General features: G+C 50.7%; 9 protein-coding genes across 10 annotated transcripts; 6 read left to right on the forward strand and 3 right to left on the reverse strand.

Annotated features, from left to right (window-relative positions):
- The first annotated feature begins 1,612 nt into the window (after window positions 1-1,612).
- PV05_01469 (chitin synthase 3) lies at window positions 1,613-5,212 on the forward strand. The gene is made up of 3 exons (XM_013466467.1): window positions 1,613-2,096; window positions 2,154-4,694; window positions 4,747-5,212. The coding sequence occupies exons 1-3, from the start codon at window positions 2,049-2,051 to the stop codon at window positions 4,882-4,884; spliced, it is 2,727 nt and encodes a 908-aa protein (XP_013321921.1). The 5' UTR covers window positions 1,613-2,048; the 3' UTR covers window positions 4,885-5,212.
- Window positions 5,199-6,601, forward strand: PV05_01470. 2 transcript variants are annotated; one of them, XM_013466468.1, is made up of 4 exons: window positions 5,199-5,568; window positions 5,619-5,706; window positions 5,756-6,045; window positions 6,095-6,601. In XM_013466468.1, the coding sequence occupies exons 1-4, from the start codon at window positions 5,548-5,550 to the stop codon at window positions 6,245-6,247; spliced, it is 552 nt and encodes a 183-aa protein (XP_013321922.1). In that variant the 5' UTR covers window positions 5,199-5,547; the 3' UTR covers window positions 6,248-6,601. The 2 variants fall into 2 exon arrangements, with proteins under 2 accessions (XP_013321922.1, XP_013321923.1); XM_013466469.1 differs by having other exon boundaries at window positions 5,199-5,706.
- A 92-nt stretch (window positions 6,602-6,693) lies between these two features.
- PV05_01471 (ketol-acid reductoisomerase, mitochondrial) lies at window positions 6,694-8,398 on the forward strand. The gene is made up of 5 exons (XM_013466470.1): window positions 6,694-6,984; window positions 7,037-7,068; window positions 7,116-7,394; window positions 7,442-8,109; window positions 8,158-8,398. Exons 1-5 carry the CDS (start codon window positions 6,774-6,776, stop codon window positions 8,180-8,182), a joined length of 1,215 nt encoding a protein of 404 aa, XP_013321924.1. The 5' UTR covers window positions 6,694-6,773; the 3' UTR covers window positions 8,183-8,398.
- Window positions 8,399-8,478: 80 nt separating this feature from the next.
- On the forward strand, window positions 8,479-10,915 carry PV05_01472 (uncharacterized protein). The gene is made up of 2 exons (XM_013466471.1): window positions 8,479-9,268; window positions 9,755-10,915. The coding sequence occupies exons 1-2, from the start codon at window positions 8,914-8,916 to the stop codon at window positions 10,714-10,716; spliced, it is 1,317 nt and encodes a 438-aa protein (XP_013321925.1). The 5' UTR covers window positions 8,479-8,913; the 3' UTR covers window positions 10,717-10,915.
- Window positions 10,916-11,905: 990 nt separating this feature from the next.
- Window positions 11,906-13,659, reverse strand: PV05_01473 (uncharacterized protein). Its single transcript, XM_013466472.1, has 2 exons — window positions 13,475-13,659; window positions 11,906-13,425 (listed from the first exon to the last, which is right to left on the reverse strand). Exons 1-2 carry the CDS (start codon window positions 13,518-13,520, stop codon window positions 11,978-11,980), a joined length of 1,494 nt encoding a protein of 497 aa, XP_013321926.1. The 5' UTR covers window positions 13,521-13,659; the 3' UTR covers window positions 11,906-11,977.
- Window positions 13,660-14,326: 667 nt separating this feature from the next.
- On the forward strand, window positions 14,327-15,686 carry PV05_01474 (uncharacterized protein; the record flags this gene model as incomplete). Its single annotated transcript, XM_013466473.1, has 2 exons — window positions 14,327-14,582; window positions 15,187-15,686. The coding sequence occupies 2 exons, from the start codon at window positions 14,327-14,329 to the stop codon at window positions 15,684-15,686; spliced, it is 756 nt and encodes a 251-aa protein (XP_013321927.1).
- Window positions 15,687-16,153: 467 nt separating this feature from the next.
- Window positions 16,154-17,294, reverse strand: PV05_01475 (uncharacterized protein). Its single transcript, XM_013466474.1, has 3 exons — window positions 16,727-17,294; window positions 16,576-16,623; window positions 16,154-16,335 (listed from the first exon to the last, which is right to left on the reverse strand). Exons 1-3 carry the CDS (start codon window positions 17,093-17,095, stop codon window positions 16,312-16,314), a joined length of 441 nt encoding a protein of 146 aa, XP_013321928.1. The 5' UTR covers window positions 17,096-17,294; the 3' UTR covers window positions 16,154-16,311.
- A 327-nt stretch (window positions 17,295-17,621) lies between these two features.
- PV05_01476 (uncharacterized protein) lies at window positions 17,622-18,286 on the reverse strand. The gene is made up of 2 exons (XM_013466475.1): window positions 18,061-18,286; window positions 17,622-17,999 (listed from the first exon to the last, which is right to left on the reverse strand). Exons 1-2 carry the CDS (start codon window positions 18,214-18,216, stop codon window positions 17,973-17,975), a joined length of 183 nt encoding a protein of 60 aa, XP_013321929.1. The 5' UTR covers window positions 18,217-18,286; the 3' UTR covers window positions 17,622-17,972.
- A 2,026-nt stretch (window positions 18,287-20,312) lies between these two features.
- PV05_01477 (uncharacterized protein) lies at window positions 20,313-23,385 on the forward strand (the record flags this gene model as incomplete). The annotated part of the gene is made up of 2 exons (XM_013466476.1): window positions 20,313-21,620; window positions 21,681-23,385. The coding sequence occupies 2 exons, from the start codon at window positions 20,313-20,315 to the stop codon at window positions 22,716-22,718; spliced, it is 2,346 nt and encodes a 781-aa protein (XP_013321930.1). The 3' UTR covers window positions 22,719-23,385.
- Window positions 23,386-23,421: the final 36 nt, after the last annotated feature.

Raw genomic sequence — 23,421 nt, forward strand, 5'->3', positions numbered from 1 at the left:
TCTTCTTCCAATCGCAACAATCATGCTCTGGCATCGCTCTTTGTTCGCCATCACCTGTCATGAGCCTAGCATCAAGCGAAATTCATTTACGAAGACCTTTTGCAGTAGCGCTTCCTGATGGATTCACTCGCTGATGAGATAAACAATTTGTTCTGCTCCCAGCCAGCACCAAGATCAGAGAGGTCAAATTGTTCTATTGTGTATACGGAGTACACAACGTCGCATGATTGACGGATTGACACATGATTACCTGCCGTGCCTACCTCGCACGACGCTGCCCGATTCTTTGTTCTTTAAGTGCCGGTTTGGGCTGGTCGCTGCCATTAGATCCACGAGGGAATTGCTAGTCGCGATATCCGATGATCCATCGATTTGGGTGAGTTATAGCATCGCGAGACTTCTGACTGCTCAAGTCGAGGCAGCAGGCAAGCGGACTTGGACGCGGAGAACTTGGTGCGAGTGAAGATTCAATCACTAAGCATATATATATCAGTACCTCCGTACTCTGCTTGCATAATCCATCAGGCCTCCTGTGTTGGGGCGTGCCAGAGGAATCACTACTATACGACCTCTAAAATCCTATCTATATCCGTCAACGGCGGAGCGGGTGATGCCTACAACAATCTTCTGATCAAGTGATATGTGCAAGAGTACTCTGCAGGTCAGGTCTGCTTTCAAAAGCAGGACATCTTGTTTCTAGCGTTCAAGTATCGCCTGCCAGTTTTCGAACCCTTTGGATCCCACTGGGTGCCCGGCAGGGATGGGCCGTCAGGGCAATTATTGATCGCCGAATCAGCTTTGTGGCGCGGCTGTTTGCAGAACAGAACCAAGGACCTGCACCGCCAGCTCAGTACTAAAAATGGATCTGACTGTGTCCGTAAACTGTGGCGCCGGGACAGTCTGCCAAAGCCATGGCCTTTTTGCTGCTGTTACGAGTACAACTGAAGGATCACTAATTGAATCCTCAGTAGAACCTCTCTCACTACTTTCTTAGGATTACCTCTTCCTTCTGCTCACTCAGAATCTCTCTCTTGGTCGGATCTTCGACCATGAAGCAAAGTGCGGGGAGGCTTGACGCCAAAAGCGATCCAGGGGTCTGCGGTGCCCTGAAACGCCCCATCGGTGCCAGGAAGCTTTGCCTTGCACCAGCAGCCGAGACGCCACTCAGTGACCAGTGGAGCCCATTTCGGCCACCAGAACTATTCCAGTCTGTGCAAGTGTTTCATCCCTAGGACGACGATGAAACTCGCGGACAGTCCGTTACAAAGTACAGATCTTAACGATCTTGATGCTATAAGGAAGATGCCAATCTGGAGCAGACGTCCTTCGTACGCGCAGTCACCGCGGTCCTCGGTCCCCGAGCGAGGACAATGAAATTCGTGGGCATGCAGTACATAGTCGAAAAAAAGTCCGCAAACGGTTACTACTCGTACTTAGTTGCGGGGGCGCCTCGTTGCTGCGCAAGGTTCCAGAGCCAGTGCAGAGCCAATGCGTGGGCCAATTGAGTGCACAGCCTTCTGCTTTCCTTTAGCGAGTGAACCACCTAAAGGCCGATGATTGGCATGGCTGCATTTCTGTCGTCAGCCTTTGTAAACTTGCAGATGCATATCAGCTCGGCGGTCTGCTTCAGGGGAGAGACTGGGAGAATTCTTGTACAAAGGCCTGACCTGCACTGCGAGCACAACCAGTGGCAAGAATTCAAAGAAAGTGAAACACTTCTGTCCCTCTTTTTCCTTGTCTGAACGCTCTCGTCTTCAGATCTGCGTGCATTCCCTTTCTCAGCTTTGATATAGCATATTCTTTGTTCTTTGGAATCCTTCACTTCACCCCTCCGCATTCGTCTTATCACTGTATACCCAATTCTTCACCTGGCCTACATCTCAAGAGCAATCACCTCGTCATATCAGCCCTGGCGGCTGTCATCCTAGGACGTCCTCGCTTCCTTCAGGCCTACTGGATACAGTGACTTTGATAAAAGACAACCTCGTCACTGCGTTCGATCTTCCCTCGGTGGTAAGACTGTGTAGCAGCAGTTACACTCGGCAAACATGGCCCAGTACCCTGGTCACCAACTCAACGATCTTCCTCATGGAAACGTAAGTTGGACTACGATGGCGCGAATGATCTCGAAGTTGCGCTGACATATTCTACAGGCCTATAGACCACCACCTAGTCGACACTCAGACGACGAAGCAGAGCATTCGTTACTGCATCAGCCCTCCGCATACCAAGTTCCGTACGACGACCCTCACTCCCGGCCATTAACACCAGGACAAGAGTCGGTGTATACTCTGAACGAGTCGTATGTGGGAGGAGACCCTGCAAAAGCCCCAGTCACAGGAACAAACTACAACCAACAACCATATGGCCAGCAGGGCGGTTATGGCTACAGTTCGCAAACTGGCTTCCCTGCTCCTGGACCTCCACACCCGAGCGATCCAACCAGCACTACCGATGCGTGGACAGAGCGGCAGGCGCCTGGCTATGGTACGATCAAGCGATATGCTACAAGAAAAGTCAAGCTGGTTCAAGGAAGTGTTCTGAGCATCGATTACCCTGTGCCGAGTGCAATCCAAAACGCTATCCAATCCAAATACCGCAGTGACCTCGAAGGTGGTAACGAGGAGTTCACGCATATGCGATACACAGCAGCCACCTGTGATCCCGACGATTTCACGTTGAAGAATGGCTACAATCTGCGGCCAGCTATGTACAACCGACATACCGAGTTGCTGATTGCCATCACCTACTACAACGAGGACAAAGTCCTGACTGCTCGGACTCTCCACGGTGTTATGCAGAATATTCGTGACATTGTCAACCTCAAAAAGTCCGAGTTCTGGAATAAAGGAGGTCCAGCATGGCAGAAGATCGTGGTCTGTTTGGTCTTCGACGGCATTGACCCTTGCGACAAGAACACATTGGACGTCTTAGCGACCATTGGTATCTATCAAGATGGCGTCATGAAGAAAGATGTCGATGGCCAGGAGACTGTCGTTCATATCTTCGAATACACTACCCAGCTTTCAGTCACACCCAGCCAGCAACTCATTCGACCCAACGACAACGATGCAACCTCGCTTCCTCCTGTCCAGATGATATTCTGCTTGAAGCAAAAGAACAGCAAGAAGATCAACTCTCACAGATGGCTCTTCAATGGATTCGGCCGCATATTGAATCCTGAAGTGTGTATCCTGCTTGATGCAGGTACAAAGCCCGGTCCAAAGTCTCTGGTGGCCCTGTGGGAGGCCTTCTACAATGACAAAGACCTCGGTGGTGCTTGTGGTGAAATCCATGCCATGTTGGGTCGCGGAGGTGTCTTTGGCAGGAAACTGTTGAATCCCATTGTGGCCGCTCAAAATTTCGAGTACAAGATCAGCAACATTCTCGACAAACCCTTGGAGAGCTCTTTCGGATATGTCAGTGTCTTGCCTGGTGCCTTCTCTGCATACCGTTTCCGGGCGATTATGGGTCGCCCTCTTGAACAATATTTCCATGGTGATCATACCTTGTCCAAGCGCCTGGGCAAGAAAGGCATCGAAGGCATGAACATTTTCAAAAAGAACATGTTCTTGGCCGAAGACCGTATCTTGTGTTTTGAGTTGGTCGCAAAGGCCGGGTCCAAATGGCACCTGTCTTACGTCAAAGCATCCCGAGCTGAGACGGATGTACCTGAAGGCGCTCCAGAATTCATCGGTCAGCGTCGACGTTGGCTTAACGGTTCATTTGCCGCCTCCATCTACTCCCTCATGCATTTCTCACGCATGTACAAATCCGGTCACAACATCATTCGAATGTTCTTCTTTCACGTCCAGATGCTTTACAACATTGTCTCGGTCACGCTTTCTTGGTTTTCTCTCTCGGCCTTCTGGCTCACGACCAAGATTCTTATGGATCTCGTCGGCCAGCCTAGCAGCCAGAATGATAATACGGCCTTCCCTTTCGGCGACACCGCGACTCCTATTATCAACACAATACTGCAGTATCTGTATCTGGCTTTCCTCCTGTTGCAATTCATTCTGGCCTTGGGCAATCGACCCAAAGGTTCAAAGGTTGCATACATCATGTCATTCGCCCTTTTCGCGCTCATCCAGCTTTATGTCATAGTTTTATCGATGTACCTGGTTGTTCGGGCTTTTACAACCAAAGATGGCACCGACATTGTTACGAACGAGGGCGCAAATGAATTTGTCAAGTCGTTCTTCGCGTCGACTGGACCTGGAATCGTTATCATAGCCCTGGCAGCGACTTTCGGGTTGTATTTCGTGGCTTCCTTTCTTTACTTGGATCCGTGGCATATGTTTACCTCCTTTGGCCAGTATCTTCTCCTCATGCCATCCTTCATCAACATTCTCATGATCTATGCTTTTAGCAATTGGCATGATGTCTCCTGGGGTACGAAGGGTTCGGACAAGGCAGATGTCTTGCCTTCGGCTCAGTCAAAGAAAGATGAGAAAGGCAAGATGGCGGTCATCGAAGAAGTCGACAAGCCACAAGCCGATATTGACAGTCAATTCGAAGCGACCGTCAGACGCGCTCTGGCTCCTTTCAAGGCTCCCGAGGAGAAAGAGGAGAAAACTCTGGAAGACTCTTACAAGAACTTCCGGACTCGACTTGTCGCAACTTGGATCTTCTCCAATGCTCTGCTGGCTGTTGCAATCACCAGTGACAGCATTGACAAGTTCGGATTTACTGTGGGTTCACACCCCCTCAGGGCTTTCAATACGATGCTGACCATATTCACAGTCTCAAGCTACCTCTAGAAGTAACCACTTTTTCCAAGCCTTGCTTTGGACAACGGCGGCTTTGTCATTGGTTCGATTCATCGGATGTTGTTGGTTCTTGGGCAAGACTGGATTGTTGTGCTGTTTCAACCGAAGATAGGCATTCATCGTCTTGCTGCATAGCGTGGGGTTGGGGGCTTTGAGTCAGATTAATATGTGGTTTCCGGCATTTTCACAAACATGGATCAAAACAAATGTGTAGCATATGTCGGTGTTGGCAACCCGAAGCTGCCAGGATCACAATTCATGGACCAATGTATATTGGTCAGGTCATACACTAGAGATGTCGAGGACGATGTGGACGACGAGATGATTAATAAGGCAAAAGTGTGTGACGGTGACATTTCTTGACCTACGGTGCCGGGTAGGTATCGGAGAAAAGCAGTAGCCTCAGAGCGCCTCATCTACGCCGAACTGCGTCATGTGAGTCCATTTCAGTGATCGTTCACTTCGATCCGTTGTTCGTTGTTCGCGTTGATCATTCTGTGTTCTACCGGCCTTTCGCATGCATTGCTCGTGCTCCTTAGCCATCTGACGAATACACAAACCGAGACACCGTTCAATCCTGCCTCATTAATATCGCGCCCTCACCCACCAAGTTGCGCTGTTTCCGCCTGCTGCTATCGTTTGCCAACAACACGAATATACCCGATCCTAGATTTGCCACGAGGCTCCTTGCGATCTCGAGATCCCTCCTCCCATAAGCTCAGCCACCAAATTACTCTTCAAAAGTCGGTGACTCCACCGGCAAACCAACGTCAAGATGATGAAAATATGGTCTATGGTAGGCTGTTCTGTCCACGCCACTACGCCCGCACTGATGGCAACCTCCAGAAACAACAGCAACAGAAAGATGAGCAAGCACAAGGAACAACACAGAAAAAGAAGAAGGTGACGGCCGCTCAGCTGCGGGTGCAGAAAGGTTCGCCACGACGCAAACCAGAGGCTGGGGTAGTACTGACTTCTACCAGATTTGAGCGAGGTGTCTTTGGGTTCGACGATGAAGACAACATTCCCTAATCCGGATGATATCCTTAATTTCCAGCTCACGATCGAGCCGGATGAAGGCATGTACAAGGGCGGTAGCTTCGTATTCAACTTTACGATCAACCAGAACTACCCCCACGATCCTCCCAAGGTCAAATGCACGCAGAAGATCTATCATCCAAACATCGACCTGGAGGGTAACGTATGCTTGAACATTCTGCGGGAAGACTGGAAGCCAGTGCTGAATCTGAATGCGGTGATCGTGGGCATGCAGGTGAATACAAAAGAAGTGGTGTGGTGACGACCGCTGACTTCGCATCCAGTTCCTCTTCCTCGAACCCAATGCATCCGATCCATTAAATAAGGAGGCCGCGGAAGACCTGCGAAATAATCGGGAGGGATTCAGAAGGAACGCAAGAACGGCAATGGGTGGTGGTGCGGTTAAAGGCCAGAGCTACGACCGGGTATTGCGATGAGAACCCCACGATTCAAAGAATGATAGACACGATGAATGACACGACTTCATATTCGTTGAGGATTTTACGCATTGCTGGCAAGATTTTTAGGGGCTCTAGAGGCATTGATACAGGTCTGGAGAAGACAATCCGATGTGTTGGTGGGAAACATCTACACGTCGTCCAGATGAATAGATGAGTTCAGCATATTTGCAGCATGGCAAGCACCCATTCCAGAATACTGCAGATGGATCATTTGTCGAGGACCCTACGAGTAGAGGCTCACGAGGGCAACTACCATGGTGACATGGGTGCTCCAGACCCAGGGTTCGGGGAGACTAAGGCTTCTCCGAGAACAATGGCCACCGTCGCAGCCAAGACGTAGAGTGGCCAGCCAATAGAGAAAGACTGCGGCAATGGATAGCTTGTGTGCAGTGAGTCCCGGCTGTGTAAAGTAGAAGTACCCAAAAAATTCCCCAGGATTTCTCTCGACTCGCACTTTGCAAAACCTCAGAATCTCCTCTCCTCGCCTAATTCATTTGACAAAATGGCCTCCAAGACCTTCGCCAGAACGCTGCGCACTGCTTCCAAGCAGAAAATTACTGCTCCTTCCGTGCCAAAACGGTCATTCGTCTCTGCTGTTGCGACCAGACCCGTGGTTGCAGCCCATCAGCGAGCCTCGTTCGCAGCTCCAAGTCAGCAACAAACACGAGGTGTCAAGACTATTGACTTTGCTGGCACAAAAGAGGATGTCTACGGTGTGTAATTACGGGAGGAACCATGCAAGCAGTCTGCTAATGCCTTGCTTAGAACGAGCCGACTGGCCTCGTGAGAAACTTCTTGTATGCGGACACCGAGCTCTTGACACGCCTCCTCTAACAAAACGCAGGACTACTTCAAGAATGACACACTGGCACTCATTGGCTACGGCTCACAAGGTCATGGACAAGGTCTCAACCTCCGTGACAACGGTCTAAATGTTATTATTGGTGTCCGCAAGAACGGAGCATCATGGAAAGAAGCCGAGCAAGACGGCTGGATTCCAGGCAAAAACCTATTCGAGGTTGACGATGCTATTTCTCGAGGCACAATCATTATGAACTTACTCAGTGATGCTGCTCAAAGCGAGACCTGGCCAGCCATCAAGCCTCAATTGACCAAGGGAAAGGTACGTCTAGGGTCTTACGTGGATTGACCAGTCTTGCTGACAGTTAGACCCTCTACTTCTCCCACGGTTTCTCGCCTGTCTTCAAGGACCTCACCAAGGTTGACGTCCCCAAGGACATTGATGTCATCCTTGTCGCCCCCAAGGGTTCTGGCCGAACCGTCCGATCTCTTTTCCGTGAAGGTCGTGGCATCAACTCATCCATTGCCGTCTTCCAGGACGTTACCGGCAAAGCTAAAGAGAAGGCTATCGCTCTAGGCGTTGCTGTCGGCAGCGGATACCTCTACGAGACCACCTTCGAAAAAGAAGTTTACTCGGACCTGTACGGTGAGAGAGGCTGCTTGATGGGTGGCATCCACGGCATGTTCCTTGCCCAGTACGAAGTCCTTCGCGAGCGTGGCCACTCCCCATCCGAGGCGTTCAACGAGACCGTTGAGGAGGCTACCCAGTCCCTGTACCCGCTCATTGGGGCCAACGGAATGGATTGGATGTACTCCGCTTGCTCCACTACCGCTCGTCGCGGTGCTCTCGACTGGCAGGGCAAGTTCAAGGATGCTCTCAAGCCTGTATTCAATGATCTGTACGACAGTGTCAAGAACGGCACAGAGACCAAGCGCAGCTTGGAGTACAACAGCCAGAAGGACTACAGAGAGAAGTTTGAGAGCGAGATGGAGGAGATCCGCGGTTTGGAAATCTGGCGTGCTGGAAAGGCTGTTCGGTAAGATTTCCTTCGCCGTTGCTTGAGATCAATACTAACAATTTCTAGCTCTCTGCGACCAGAGAACAACTAATCGGTTGGCTGCATAGTGGTGATGTGAGATATCAAGGCGTTTGAAAAGTTGACTATGTATCAAATGGTGGTCGTCGGTTGGTTAAAAGGATGGAATTTCTGCAGCAATGCCAATGAATGCCATTTCCTGGACCACCCAATGGACCATACTGTATACTGTAGTATATTCCTTATGCCTCGCCCACGGCTCCATTTCCGTTATTGCCGACTCCCGGAATGCACCGTCCTTATGTCTTAACCTTCGTCTAGGCACCTAAGGATCCTTCGTGGTTTCGTGATATTCTGCCCATTGTGTACGGTGTATATCGTCTGAAGATCTCTTGTGAAATCATAATAGGCTTAACCCAAAGCTGACACGCTAGTTCTGACCACAGCGAGCAACCTCAGCTAATCTCAATCCTTTCCCTGCCATCGTTAAGCTACAGATTATCACGCCATCCACCGAGACTTGACATATGCAACATTTGACCAAAGTAACAACATCTCCCAGGTTTAGACCTTCCAGTACGGAGTACGGAGTACTACTCTAGCAAACTACACACTTTCTCGACAGGGTCAACACCAGACTAAACCACATCTACGAATCATCGTTCCTCCGGTTACCAGCCAATTCTGACTGAAGTGGTCGTTCTTCTGGACATCGTTTTGCGGTACTTGTTTTGCGGTACTTGTTTTGCGGTTTACTCTGTCTCCGTACTGCAACCTACATCCCAGCCGAGGAAGACTCCCATCATGGCCGACCCAACAACCTGTCCTCCTTTACTCTCCAGCTCCATCGCCAGCGCGCGCGCTAAGATACGCCCATACATCCACCGCACGCCGGTCATAACGTCGCGGTCTCTCAACACCATCGCTAGTTCGCCGGACCCGAAGGTATTTCTATCGGAGAATCCACCGACTTTCGAGGATGCGGAAAGAAGTCGTAACCCCGAGACGACGCCATGCTTCAGGTTGTTCTTCAAATGCGAGAATTTTCAGAAGATCGGGGCGTTCAAGGCGCGGGGCGCGTTTCATGCCGTGACCAGACTGGTCGAGGAGATGGGGATCCAAGAGGTTCGACGGAGGGGAGTGGTCACGCATAGTAGCGGTACGTTCTCATTTTCTTGGTGTCTATTTTGGCCTCTGTTGATTCGTCAATGTTCTTTGTCATCGTTCCGTTTCTTCTGCTGTTCTTCGTTCTCTCGCTCTTGGGGATGGAGTGCTGCAAGCGTGGTGGTCTGCCTTCGGGCGTCATGGATAATGTTGCGAAAGCTGAAGGAAACTGTTCATCATGTTCTGTGGGAGCTGCTTGACGCTGAGCGAGGCATCAGTATGGCCTGTGTCCGGCACTGCTCTATGAACATGTGAGCAGCTGGCCAGCCGTCCATGCTGCTCCTCTGCTCGGGCACGGAGAGTACCGGCCCTGTTCTTCCACAGAGCGGGCGCTTCCCCCTTCACGCCTAGAGAAAACATCCTAACTGGACACTCTATGCCACCACCACTACATCAATACTGTCATTTTCTTTCAGGCTTGCAACAATCCACCTCTGCCGAAAATTCAATCCGAACAAAAATACTAATATGCCCCGTCCAGGTAACCACGCGCAAGCCCTTGCCCTCGCCGCTTCCACATTCCAGATCCCCAGCTACATCGTGATGCCAAGCATCAGCACACCGTCCAAGATCGCGGGCACGAGACTGTACACGTCCAACGTGATCTTCAGTGGTTCGACAAGCCAGGAGCGCGAAGCCGTCGTACAAGAAGTCATCGCCGACAAGGGCGCGATTCTTGTCCCGCCGTACGATCACCCAGATATCATATTAGGACAGGGGACGGTGGGACTGGAGTTGGAGGAGCAAGTTGATGAGATACTGCAGGAACTGGCTGCTGCTAGTTCTCCTCCCTCTCAAACTCAAATACAGGGTCAGAGTCCCATAGGTGGGACGAAGGAGAAAAAAGAGAAGAAGAAGAACGTCGGCGGTTTGGATGCCGTCATAACACCCCTTGGCGGCGGCGGGCTTCTGTCAGGCGTGGCGACCTGGTTCAGCGACAAACCTGGTACCCTGGTCTTTGGCGCGGAACCCTCATATCAAGGCGGCGATGATGGGCGACGTGGATTGGCACAGGGCAAGAGGATCGAGCATGTCAAGACACTTACGATTGCGGACGGCCTGAGGACGCCTGTCGGTGTGACGAATTGGGAGGTGCTCAGCGACCGGCGGAAGTTGGAGGGCGTGTACGCCGTGAGTGAGGAGGAGATCAAGATGGCCATGCGTCTTGTGTTTGAGCGGTTGAAGGTCGTGGTCGAGCCGTCGGGATGTGTAGGTCTGGCCGTGGTCTTGTTCAACAGCGAATTCCGAGCGCTGTGTGCGAGCCGGCAGATAGGAATGGAGAAGGAAGGCTGGGATGTAGGGATCGTGTTCTCGGGCGGCAATACGACGATGAAGGCTATTGCTAAGTTGTTTGGGGAGGATAATGAGGGCGGGAGCGCGGAGAGGGAGGCGGCAAAGGTCGGGATGGATGGGACGACGAGAGCTGAGGATGTCGCTGGTTAGAACAATCTGCGAGAGAGCCCTCAGTGTGAAAGGGGGCACTTGAGCAGCAATAGATGTACTGTGGTAGATACGGCACGAATCTAGACTTCTACCTAGGTAGGTACTTTGGCTCCTGAGCAACTCGTCAAGAGAAGAACTGGAGGAGGAGTGGTACATAATAAGGATAATACCCGTTAGTGACAAGGCTGTGTTCATAAGGGAGACATGCTCCATTGGGGCATTAGATTCCTCGCAGCCATCCAAGTCATGTTCATCAGAATGCGAAAGGCTTATGAAGTTCCGTTTTGACTATTGACTTGTTCTCATCAACCTTACTCTGCTTGCCTGGCCAGTGTCTGTCAAACCGCCAGTTGCCATCTACCTACCTCCCTACCTAACCTATAGGTAAGGTACAGTACCTAAGGGATACCCCCGAGCCCTTGACCTCGTCCTCCCTGTGCATCCCACCCCGCCTTCGCCGCCATTCGGTCTTTCTTCCACAACCCACAAATCCTTCCTTTTGCTTCGCCGCGCTCAACTCACTTCACCTCACCTTACCACGATCTTGCGCCGGCAGCCAAAAAAAAAAGGAACAAAACTCCCTCTCCGGAAGGGCAAAAAAGTCTGAGAGGAGTGGGGTTCGAACCCACGCTTCCTTACGGAAAGCAGAGAACTTTAAGTTTGATGTGTTTGACTTAAATCTCTACAATACTTGTTAGAGAACAAATCCCAGCCTAAGGAAATGCACAGTGTAGACTTACGCCGCCTTAAACCACTATATTGCCACAAATTAGGTCCCAGTGAACAAAAGGTTTGGATGTGAGGGTTCAATTTACCTCGGCCATCCTCCCGCATCAAATTGAGTCAATTTTGAACGTATATAATATATATACAGGTCGATTTTTCACACTAAGTTCTAGGCATTTCTAGGCTACCCGGTAGCTTCCGTTCGTTTAAACATGTTCCGGCAGGATGGGCCACTAGGCATGGTGAGCCTCCCTATAGGTGGTTTGGGGGTGGCGTTTTAGCGGTCATAGGCCTGCACATGAAATATGTGATAGCCACTGATGCCACCCAATAGCTGGCAGAAGTACAACCCTGTAGGACAGACTAACCAAAGACAGATAAAACACGTGAGGGCGCAGACTCGACGACGACAAGTATTCAGGGCAAGTGAGCGCCATGGCCAGAGATGACAAATTGCAAGATGTGATGATGTTTATAAGGTACTGTACTCCGTTCGAAGCCTGCATTGGCGCTTGTCAAAGCTCAAACTGCAGCACTATCTGCAAATAGTCACAGCTTCGCCAATATCGCGACTCCTGAGCCTGTCCATCAATTCTTTCTCGCTGATTTCCAGCTCAGTACATATCTCGTCAAAGCAGTGCGTGCCGTCAAGGAATTCTATGATCCTCTGGTTCAGGTGGTGATCTGACACGCCTCTATCATCCGTCCGACGCGAATGCTTTCTTTTGCTCCTCGACTCCTCGTTCAGCTGCCGTTCGCTCGACATACTCTTGGTGAGATCGTCGCCATTGTGATCCCCATGGTGAGGAAGCGATGTGAGCGACTTCTGCGTTCTGATGGCATACCGATGCACACGGTATATAAACCCTTTGATGACCCCAAACGTTATGAACCGGCGCATGTCAATGTTGGCGAGCATGTTTGCATTCTGAGCGTACCATTCTCGCACAGTCAGACCTTGACGCAGACTAGCAAAGAGTTGGACAATGCCCACACCATCGATTGGATCACCTTTGCCGGTAAGGGGCCAGATTTCGTCGTCCTGCAAAGTGACGGAGGTCAAGTTGCTCGTTCTTCGATCGGTTGCACTATCGATGATGGCCTCTTCTTGTGCAGTGGGCGCAAAGGCCGTGTTGACATAGCGAGCGCATTCTTTCTGCATTTCGACATCTTTGGCAATCATGTCGGAGAATTCAGCCGTTGGCGCATAAATGGCATTGAAGCTAAAGATGTCGAGTAGTAGTATGCACCCATAGTACAGCAGGTGTTTGATACATTTCTTGGTGAGTTTGACATCGGCATCGGCCAGGACGGCAATTCGTTTGACGCTGTTGACGCCATTTATGTACGGAATTATCCGTAGCATGGTCAGGTCCCAATTTTCATCTACCATGGTTTCTATCCTCACCGTGAACAGCGGCACGTGCCATGGCTTGACGCTGGCAGGGTTCGGCAGCGTGGGGAACAGCTTGATGTTCAGAGTATTCAGCTCGTCTATTGGTATCATGCATTCACAGTAGTTGTTCAGATCTTCCATGAGCATCTCACATAGGCTGTAGATCTTGCCGGAGTTCGGGTATGCTGTGTCATCGCTAAGAAATCTCGACTGCTCTTCTAGACTGCGCATCAAATGTGCCAACTTCTTGACAACGGACTTGTACGATGCGACGTCGGTGGTAGCCGGCTCGCTCAAGACGAGGGCAAAGTTGAAAATGAATTCATTTCGTGGATATTGCGGAGACGTCAAGCAGATAGGGTATGACAGCACAAGCGTCGGGGGCGTACTAGGCGTCAAGGGAGGCGGCGACAGAGATATAAGATTCCCACAGAGCGACTGACGAGGGATCAAGAAGCGCGATATGGTAGGGAAGGAGAGGAGGGCGGGCGAGGTAGAGCCAGCGCTCGAGCCGGAGCCATTGGCTGCAGGTACATCGACTGTCGTCAGTATCGAGTCCTCTGGAACTTGATGAACGATCTTGGGTCCTATCACTGAGTTAGACGATACATATAAGATACTTTGAGGACGGCCAACCTTCATGAGGATCAAACTTGCTGTAGAAAATGGCTTTGATTGACATTGTCGTGGTCAAAGTCGATGACGCTTCCAGCTCCCGAGACGAACGCTGAGAAGCATGGTGGTGTGAACGAAGGACGAGAGACCATCAGCGAGGCCTCGTCATACCATGGCTGTAATACTGAGAGTTTTGGGAAGTTGAGGCGTATATATGGACAACCGCCGCTACCTCGGAACCTGATGTATGTGTGCTTCATTCTCCACGCCGCACTTTCCTGTTTTGTACACGCCATTTACGCCTACAGTACGGAGGCGTGCACCAAATGTAGATGCCGCGCTAAGATCGAATGACGAAGGATCACAACCTGACATGAGATTTTCTTTTGCTCTAGGCAGCCTTAACTAAAGTCTTAATTGAAGGTAATCCACTTAAATGCCTTAATGGTAGAGGATAGGCGAGAGTTAGGGGCAGAGAAACGAGGTCCGATATCTCCGGGGACAGTTGTCCGGAGCAACGGAAAAGAAAATAAATGGTCTTTTGACGTCCTCGTCATTCAACTTTAGCGCGGCAACTACATTTGGTGCACGCCTCCGTACTCCGTACTCCCTACCCAGTCAGCCTTCTAGCCAGGGCGGCCTCGGCGGTTCCTGCACAGCCGCCTGAGTAGGCGACCCCTGAACTTCATTTTCGCCTGTAGAACCACTTTGATGGGGCTGTGCAATGAGCTGCACATATATATAAGCGAATGATTTCAACATCGGTGGTCTCTGCCCTTTCCCTTCAGAGCTCAGTTGCCCCCGTAAACTTGACTACGGGTACATAGACAACGCTTCGCGTCTTCATGACGGATGCAGCAGCCCAATGTCATCATGATCGCAACCTGCCGAAATCTTGCCACGGACCGGGTCTTCGAGGAGACAGAAAGGTCTCTTTTCTTACGCAAGGAAGATCCAGACTCGAGAATCGAGGCATATGTGGCCGTGGATCCGACAATTTCCAGTGACTGGCACGAGCTTTCGCCGGTGGTTGATCTTTCGGATGCTGACAGTGTCCAATTCGAAGCTCTTCTCGAGAAGAAGCCCTTCAAACTGGCGACAGACGCGTCTGGCAGTGTATCCAGTGCTAGTAAGGTGGCCCTGCAAAGTCTGGATGCACTCAGACTCTGCGCTGTCCGTCTCATCGGAATTCTTCGATCAGCTGTGCAAGGAGATATCCATTCCCCAGGCGTTTCGAGATTACATCGTATATTTTGGCAGACGACAGTACGAGGTAGAATTCGCGCCACCGCCTTTCACTTTAGAAGTATCAAGCTTGTGCAGATCCAAGAGTTACCCGGCATGGGAAGCGATGGGAGTCATTCGTTTCATTGAAGAAAACAGCAAGGTCAATGAACCGAATCCAAGTGGGCGATGGTGAATTCGCCAGACTGCTCTGTTCTCTAGGTTTGACCATCAACAGTCTCGGGCTACCTGGCTGTTCGTGTCGCTTTCTAGCTCCGCAGAGGCTTTGTTGGACGATATTTGGGCATCTAGCGAACAAGAAACGCAATGTCCATGGCGGACGTTGCATGCGCTATACTTCTACGCGGCATGCAATTGGAGGCCGTACGTTGTTGCGCTGATGCATGAGGTTGAGCAGCACGAAATGCGGCTCCTAGGCACTTCCCCGAACAACACGGGTCCTGTGCCTTTGCCTGAAACAGACGAACGACAAGCTCTTTTTATGTTAGAAAAGCAAATTTCAGCGGCTAAGTTGGCCATTCAGTCAACAAAAGCTGATATGGAGTTCCTGCAAGCGCAACTTCAGAGCTATCGATCAGAAGCGCACGAGGATATGCCAACGGATTTACAAAAATGGAAGCGGCAGTTCGCTGAGATCTTACGCAATCTTAATGTGAACCTCATGCGCCTTGACGAAATCTATTCTCGCTTGCAAAGCCTCACAGGCATGTTGTCCAGCTTTCTGGAACTGAACAGCAGCTATGCGCTGCAAAGCTTGACCGAAGAATCCAGGCGAGAAAGTGAGACCATGCGTAAGCTGAACGAAAAAATGTCCGACATGGCCGAGAAGACCGCTGAGGAAGCAGTGACGGTGACAGTGTTGGCGATCCTGACCATGGTATACCTGCCGTTCACCGTCGTGTCCAATTTCTTTTCGACGTCCTTCGTTGGACTTGGTACCTTTAACCTTTCTGACCATATATATATGGAGGACATGGACGCATATTAAGCTCAAGCGTCGGTATCCAATATGGTGGCCACTGCTGTGTCTCGGGCAAAAAAGACACGATCTAAAGGACCAACGCTTTGACACCTACAGCAGTTATGATTGCCAGAGACTTAGTGTGATTGGGAACTCCCCTTGAATGAATCAAATTCTATTGTTCTTTCATCTTCATTCATAAAATCTGGATATTGATTCTTACTCGTCTCTTCCTCCACCAGAAGTTTGTAATCTCTGTACGAAAATCTTGATTCACCACGCATGCGAAGCACCTCCCTCGACCTTGACGGGTACACAGCATCCTCGTCCGCGATGGGGGACCCTGAGCGTACTTGAAGAGATACCAGTTCCCGGCGCACCGAAAAATGGCCATGACCGGTTATTCTAAGCGTTGCATATGATTGGGAAGGCTGATTGCTACACGACAATCAATCCGTGGCTCACTGCTAAGTTTCGCTTGTACAAAAGTTTTGGGCTACACTACCGTTCAGAAGGTGGAAGTCGACAAAATGCAGCCACTTTCATCATATACGACTACATCTTTGAATAAGGAATGTCCCTGACTCCCTCGTGACATACATTGGCACGGTCGACTACTGCATTGTATACTCATGATTGTCTTTCGGCATCTTTATTCGCAGGATTGCAAAATCGTCTGCGCCCACAGATGAAGACCAGGAGTTAGCGTCGGTCCTGCAAGCTTCGTACCCATACAAACAAACAAACAACACTCCCACACACCATGCAAAATTCAAGCTTGAAGGAGTGGCGGGCGAATAATAATTAGGGGAACAAGAGCAGGCTGAGATAACTCAACCAAGACAGCTCGCCGGGAAATTCAAGGCTCAAGGGAAGGGGAACGCAGGTGATAAGGTGAAGAAAAAGGTATACCGACATCAGACAGAATATCGGGCGCAATAATGTAGAATTTCCCATTTTTATGCTGCTCGGCCGTGAGGCAATCGTTTGTCAGAATGTGATATAATGCACAGAAATAGAACCTCCATCATCTCAGGCAGTAAGTGAAGAAGCAAAACGCCACGTACATGGACTTTCCACTGTCCTGGCCCATAGGTCGAGGCGAGGTACTGGTTCAATTTTTCCTCCTTGACATAGCGGTCCGTAACGATCTGGGGGTTCTGTTTCAGGATCTCGTCGAGCGCGGTGCTTGCGGTCGAGCCTGACCTACCGCTGCTGGTAGTGGTGGTCGTGGAAGATCTGCTGACGTTGCCAGTAGGATCGCTGCCTACAGATGGACCATATGATTGCTTGCGAGAAGGTGCCATGGTGGAATGCGTGAGCGAGCACACCTGAGGCTGAATGCGCGTAGGCGGCGGGTGAAGTAGTAGATCGATCACCACGAGGCAAAAGATCCACCTGAGTACTCCGTAGTGATGCGAATAGATATATGACATAGCAAGCCATGGGCATACTGTAAACAGAACAGCCTGCCGCCTTTCCCCAAAAAAATGCCACTAGGCAGACGAGCCAACCAAAACAGTTGGTTTGCATTGCAGTAGCACTCTGCAAGTGTCCTTGGGGCCTGCCCGCCTGCGTTTGCCGCCCGGGCCTTGAAGCCTGCCCCTTCGGGTGCGCCGCCACGTATCATTCGATATCACCGGTTTGAGGTGCACTTGGTGTTCGAGCGCATGCTTAGGACCTCAGAGCCCCATGCCAATTTGCTTTGGTCATGCATGTTTGGCGCGGGGGGTCCATGACGCCTTCTCTTATAGGCAATAAATCCAGAGGTCGGCAATTCGTACAGATTAAAATAAGGAGCCAGCAGTAGATTAACCTGAAAGGGAAGCAAGTGTGACCACTTACCCTCTGCGCCCCTATCAACACCAGTCAAGATCGATGCAAGTGATGCTTAACACGCCCGGGAAGTGAGGACAGAAGGAAATAAAATATGGAGCACTCAATGTCGAGCTGCTTATGCCACAGAAAAAATTGCTGTTGGTACTCCCTGATTTCGTGGGAATTAAGTAGTGAAGACAGCGTGTCCTGATTTCAGATGAAATATCAGACCATGGTGGTGCGCTCTACTCGAGTGTTCCAAGTTCTCAGTGTCCGTACCCGACGCCTGTCGGTCCTGGAGGTCTCATTCCCCTTCTTGTGGAAATTCGCACTTTTTCTTCAACTCCGATCACACAGTAAGTGTGTTTTTGTTACAGTAAATCCCAATCATTCTATTCCTCTGACTCCACAGGGTTTCTCAATGCTTCTTAATTCAAATTCAAATCCAGAGCAGATGACGACCGGCATCAGCGTCTGTCGCTGTTGTGGACATCCTTAGCGCCGCAGCGCTTCAATCTGCTTCTATTAACGTTAGCATACTTGTACGCTGAGTTATGAAAGCAACAGTAATGATAATACATACCCGTTCAAGGGGTTCCGGTGCTTCCACCCTCCATTTATCGAGTTGCCGCCGAACGCTGTATTCAGATCCATCGTAAAGTGCCTTCAAAAGCGTTTCAAGCCTTGATTTGTCAATGTAGCGGCTGTCGAATATTTGCACGCTGTTCTGTTTCGGCATTGCAAACGACAGGACTGGTCAATGGATGGGAAAGTCTGGGCTAGGTTGGGTCTTCTCGCTCGTTGCTGGCGTTGCCAAAATATGTACGAGATTTGGGGGGGGCAAAGGGATCAACTTATCCCAGAACGGCGACCATGCACTGCCAGGCCCCGTCTCGTATCGGTCGCGCCACATGGTCTGTTCCGGAGCCTGGGGCCCTTGAGCGGCTTAGCGTGCCTCAGCACTTGTCCTGTGTGCCATCTGCGCCTGCAAGGCGTGGACATGATGTGTTACAGGCCGTTAGACTGAGGCCTACGACCCATCAGCATAGTTGTTTTCCCCATCAGATGCCGCATAGGTGCCTTGAGCGGCTGGATTGGCGTACGAATTCCTCATCAACCAACTACAAGTAGTACGTTAGTAAAAGTGCCAAGTGTGCCTTTCAGTAATATACAAGTAATTGGGCACCTCTGCTCTCCGTTTGCCTACCGTTGGACTCCAACAATAATGAGGAAAATGCCACGTCATACGCATGTCTGAGTCGGATGCGGTTTCGTGCTGGCGCAGTTGCTACGGTGGCCACGGAATTTGGCTTCCCTAATTGTGCTGCAATCATCTTCAGCGACCTGTCAAGGCCGTGACACCCACCCAGCACGGTGGTTTCACGGTCTCGCTCGATCAGGCTGGTCGCCTCGAGCCTCAACGTGACAATGGCGCCCGTATTCTGGACCCCGGTCGCCTTTTGCTACAGAAGTCATTGCATTGTGGTGCGTCCAGCTCTGGTCACGTTCGGCCGGGAAGGCTGCGCCGATGCCTCGATTGAAGAAAAGACGCCTACAGCAGGCGTTTGCATCATTGTGGGTGTGTAACGTTGGGGTGAATGCCTGAAGAGCTTTCTCGAAGCTATGAAGAAAGTTTGTCGATGTTTTTCACCACTCCGAAGGAAGACCCCTGCGTGTGATTGTCAAATTGTACTAACTCCTCCATCACCACCGACCAGAAAGGACGTATTCCGTACAGCCTCAGATTACTTTCTTCCGATCCCTGCTCGGACCCAAGAGCGCGGATCCCGATCGGTCCTGTGAGGTTGTGCTCTGTCCGTCGTGGGACCCAACAGCTGAGTCTAGCAGCATTCGGCTCATTCAGATACGATAAAGCTGGCCATCTATCTTCCCTCGTTTGAACATTGTTGTTCGATTCTTTATGCCCAAGCTGTCCGAACCGACACACCTTCTGTGGTCCCGCGTGGAAATACTGTCACCACGCAACTTATTTGAGAGTTGAAACTAGGGCTAGCAAGCGACATCTAAATCCTCTGCATAAGGCCGTTGTCGACTCCGGATAGGCTGGCTGAATGTCGTTTTCGAGCTGCAGCCTCACCATCCTCGTTGCGAACCCCTGCTTCACACCATTCTGCACCGATGCTGTCTGATTGGATTGAACTTATCAGACACCACATTCTTCTTCTGGACATCCCGGAGTGACTGCAACTGACCAAAACCGGTGGCGGCTCCTCGCCTTCCCCGACCTATGCTTCTTTCATGCTATAGGTTCATATGGACTTTGCCCTGTATGGTGTCTCGAGAACTTTGGCAACATGGCCGCATGTACCCCGTAGGTCTCGAAGCGATGGTGTGCTCAGCCTCCGCCACTGCGCCCATTTCCTCTGCGTTCATGATTTCCTTCGCTAGCTCTACCCTGCTGCCCTGCTAATGTAGGGCCTCTGCGCATGTGCCAAATGGTGATTTTTCTCCGTGGAGAGTTGGGTCTCAAGAGTCTACCTTTATTTGTGCTCTGTAGGTATTTTAATTACCTCCGTCATGGCAGACTTGTTGCATCCTGCCTCGAGCAACCAGGCAATATGCCGTGGATTCAAACCATTCATAAGTGGACTCGAAAAAAATGGCATAGACTAGGTTCGTGCTCTTATCGGTGTCTTCATTGAGCAAGAGAGCGATGTGGCTAATATCCGTCGCTCCGTTTGGGTAGGGAGAGATCCTGCTCGACAAACCTATACTTCGAGCAATGGGACCTCGAATTTAAGCCCAACCACGCAAGATGGTGGGCTGGCGCAACGTCGTGGAACGGTCTCTGCAGCACAGCATACTAATCAAAAGATGTCGCCACCGCAGCAACCAGCACTGATTCCAATTCGTTCGGCTCCTGCGAGGCTTCCAGATGTCGGCGTTGAGGCTACAAACACGATCCAAAATTCAGTTACTCCCCGAGGTGAAATCGAACCAGCCGCTGGGGAGAATACCGGCCCTGGTCCTATCGTGAACATCCGCACTCCAACTTTGGACACGGCAGCAGAAAATCTTCGGCCACCGCTCATGCTGGATACTAGTACGCACCTTAGGCCGATCTCACCGGGGGGGGTTATTTCCCCGTCTCCAAGAAGCCCTGCCCCGGAGGTCATGATGGAGGATTTGACGGACGACATCCTTCCTCATGAGATCCCCGTAGAGGTGACAATCACTTGGCAGGGACAGGAAGATTGGAACCACAAATACGATGTCTCCTCGTTTCCCTGGATCCAGAAAGATAGGTACAAAGACCTTCTACCAACGAGAATCATAAGAAAGCACATACAAGCCTACCACGAACTGGAGGACAGGCATGTCTACCACCGTCACGGCATATGTGGGATCAGTGCGTCCCCCGAGCTCATTGTCGAGACCCCTTTCTGCTTTCTTGGAGACTACGAAGTTTCAACTTTGATCGACAATGCGATCTCACTCATCTGCGGCTTTATCCACGATCATCCACGGCGAAAGTTCTCCTTGAATATTTACTGGGCTTGCGGATACGCTCAATTAAGCCCACAGCCTAACGCACACTTTGCAGGTAGTCAGAATTTCAAGGAGATGATCAGAGCGGAGTTGCTTAGGAAGCGCCAAACGAATTTCCGAGATCAGGACTTCATTTCTCGTCGAGATGAAACGCCCTTCCGGACATACGAAGTGGTGCGTGATCTTGTGTTCCTTGACGACTCCCTCAGGATGGACGGCACTGAAAAGAAAACATTTGTCGATCAAATAGTAGAGCGTCCGGCATTCAAGCTGATGCTAATTTGCGTCTACCAGGGTTTTGGATTGGTCTTTCTCCATCACCTTCTTGATTATCATGACTGCAGCGACGATACACCACCACGACACAACATGGTATGCTTTTACCAACTTGAATGCCAAGACCGGGTCCACGAGATTTTACGCTTCAAAGCCATGTTTGACGTAAGAAATGTTGACCTAGACTTCAAACATCACAATCTCGAGAGTGGAGAGGTCATGCCGTTGCTTCGCGGACCAAGTTCTACACTAGAGTCTCGCGGACCAGATTCTACACCACTAGAAACGTTTGGCTCCGGTGCATCCGGTACAGTGTACAAGGTCTGGATCGATTCAGCGCACCATTATCTCACCGGAGTAAGTCAAGCATTTCATTATCAATCTGTCCGTTCCGCAATCGCTGACCTCAATTCTAAGGATCCATCGTGTTGTTTTGCTTTGAAACGATTCCCTCCCGAGCGTGGAGCGGAATTCGCTCGAGAAATCCAGATGCTCAGAGTCCTCGCTGACCACCCGAAACCTGACATTGTACTTCACATTACGAGCTGGACACAGTCAGAATACCATTATATCCTTTACCCAGCCGCCAGATCCAATCTTGCTGATTACATGCAGAGTGTAAAGCGCGTGGGTTTCGCGAAGCACGAAACTCTATGGTTTCTGCGCCAGCTGCGAGGGCTGGCGCATGCCATTGATCACGTTCATCACTTGAAGCACCCCACCAATACGGAGCCGAATCCGGCCAAGGATGCCCACTGGGGTTCTCACTTCGACATCAAACCTCAAAATATCCTGGTCTTCGAAAAAGTCCCGGGCTATCATCCTAGGTTCAAGATTGCAGATTTTGGATCGGGCGTGTTCAAGCCGGCAGGGGGCCAGGAAGGGCATTCTGAGTTGACCTCAGAGACGAGAGGCACACTGACTTACTTCGCTCCCGACTTCGACCGGAACGGAAAGGTGTCACGACCATTTGACATGTGGGCTCTTGGTTGCGTGTACTTGGAACTGATGCTCTGGGTTTTCGGCTTCTTCGAATCAAGCGACGGGAGTTTTTCAACCGCACGCTTCAACTGCACAGGCGCTGCTCCACACAACCGGACCGATAGGTTTTGGGAGAAGGTCTCGACTTCACAGGGGGTCGATTACAAGCTGAAGTCAATCGTCACGGATGTCATGGCAGAGCTGAGAGAGAGATGGTGCGTCAACATGCCCGCTTTCCAGGGTATCCTTACAGCTGTGGACAAGCTTCTCGAAATCGATACCGACGGCAGATGGGACTCGGAAACGTTGAAGACCCACATGAACCACATTTACCGAGAAGCTGAAGCGGATCTTCAGTATACGAATATAACGAAGAGCTCGTTCTACTCTGCTCAGTACAAGGCCAACTGCCGAAATGAATTTCTGAGGCAAACCGGGCAGGCCTTGGCCAGTCTACAAGCTGAAGGAAGTTGAGGTTGAACCGAGGTCTACGACCACATCAGGACCATCCCGACCAAATCGTGACTCAAAGCACGGTGCCACTGCTATTGGAGAGAACCGTCAGGCCCACCACGCTGAGGAGACTGGGCCGCCCAGCCTGGCGAATTTAAGTCTACTTCCACTTCCGACATGTCGCTTTCTCCAGATGCCAATACTGGTCTTACTCTCCGATGTTCACGCTTTGTCTCTATCCGATGGCTTGAGTAATGTCCCTGATTCATGCTCTTGCCGCAGTAAGAGTCAATTTCTTTGTCGCCTGGGTCCAGTCTCCGTGGGCAGGAACAGAAAGGCTTCCCTGCCATGGCACGGAAAGATAACTTGTATCAGATTAAAAGGGTTTGGAGGTGCAACGAATACTATGTGGCGCGAAGCATATTTGCTGGCGGGCTGAAACTGGGATTAGGCTGGGTTCGACGCAGCTTCCTACTTCAATACACACCTAATCCCGGTCAGCATAATGATAGTCATCCCTTATCAGGCGGGAATCTGTTCATGCTTTCTAAGAAAATAACGCAGACTCAGGATACGAAAGCACCATGATGAGAACTGGGGATTGATGGAGGACTCCGATGCTTTGGGCTTGTTCGTGCTATCACATCGCTAGATTCTGGTGATATTGGTGACGATCTCCACACCAACGAGTGATATAAGCCGTCCCTGCTTTGTCTGTGATATC

The sequence above is a fragment of the Exophiala xenobiotica genome, assembly GCF_000835505.1.
Source record: "Exophiala xenobiotica strain CBS 118157 unplaced genomic scaffold supercont1.1, whole genome shotgun sequence".
NCBI lineage: Eukaryota > Fungi > Ascomycota > Eurotiomycetes > Chaetothyriales > Herpotrichiellaceae > Exophiala > Exophiala xenobiotica.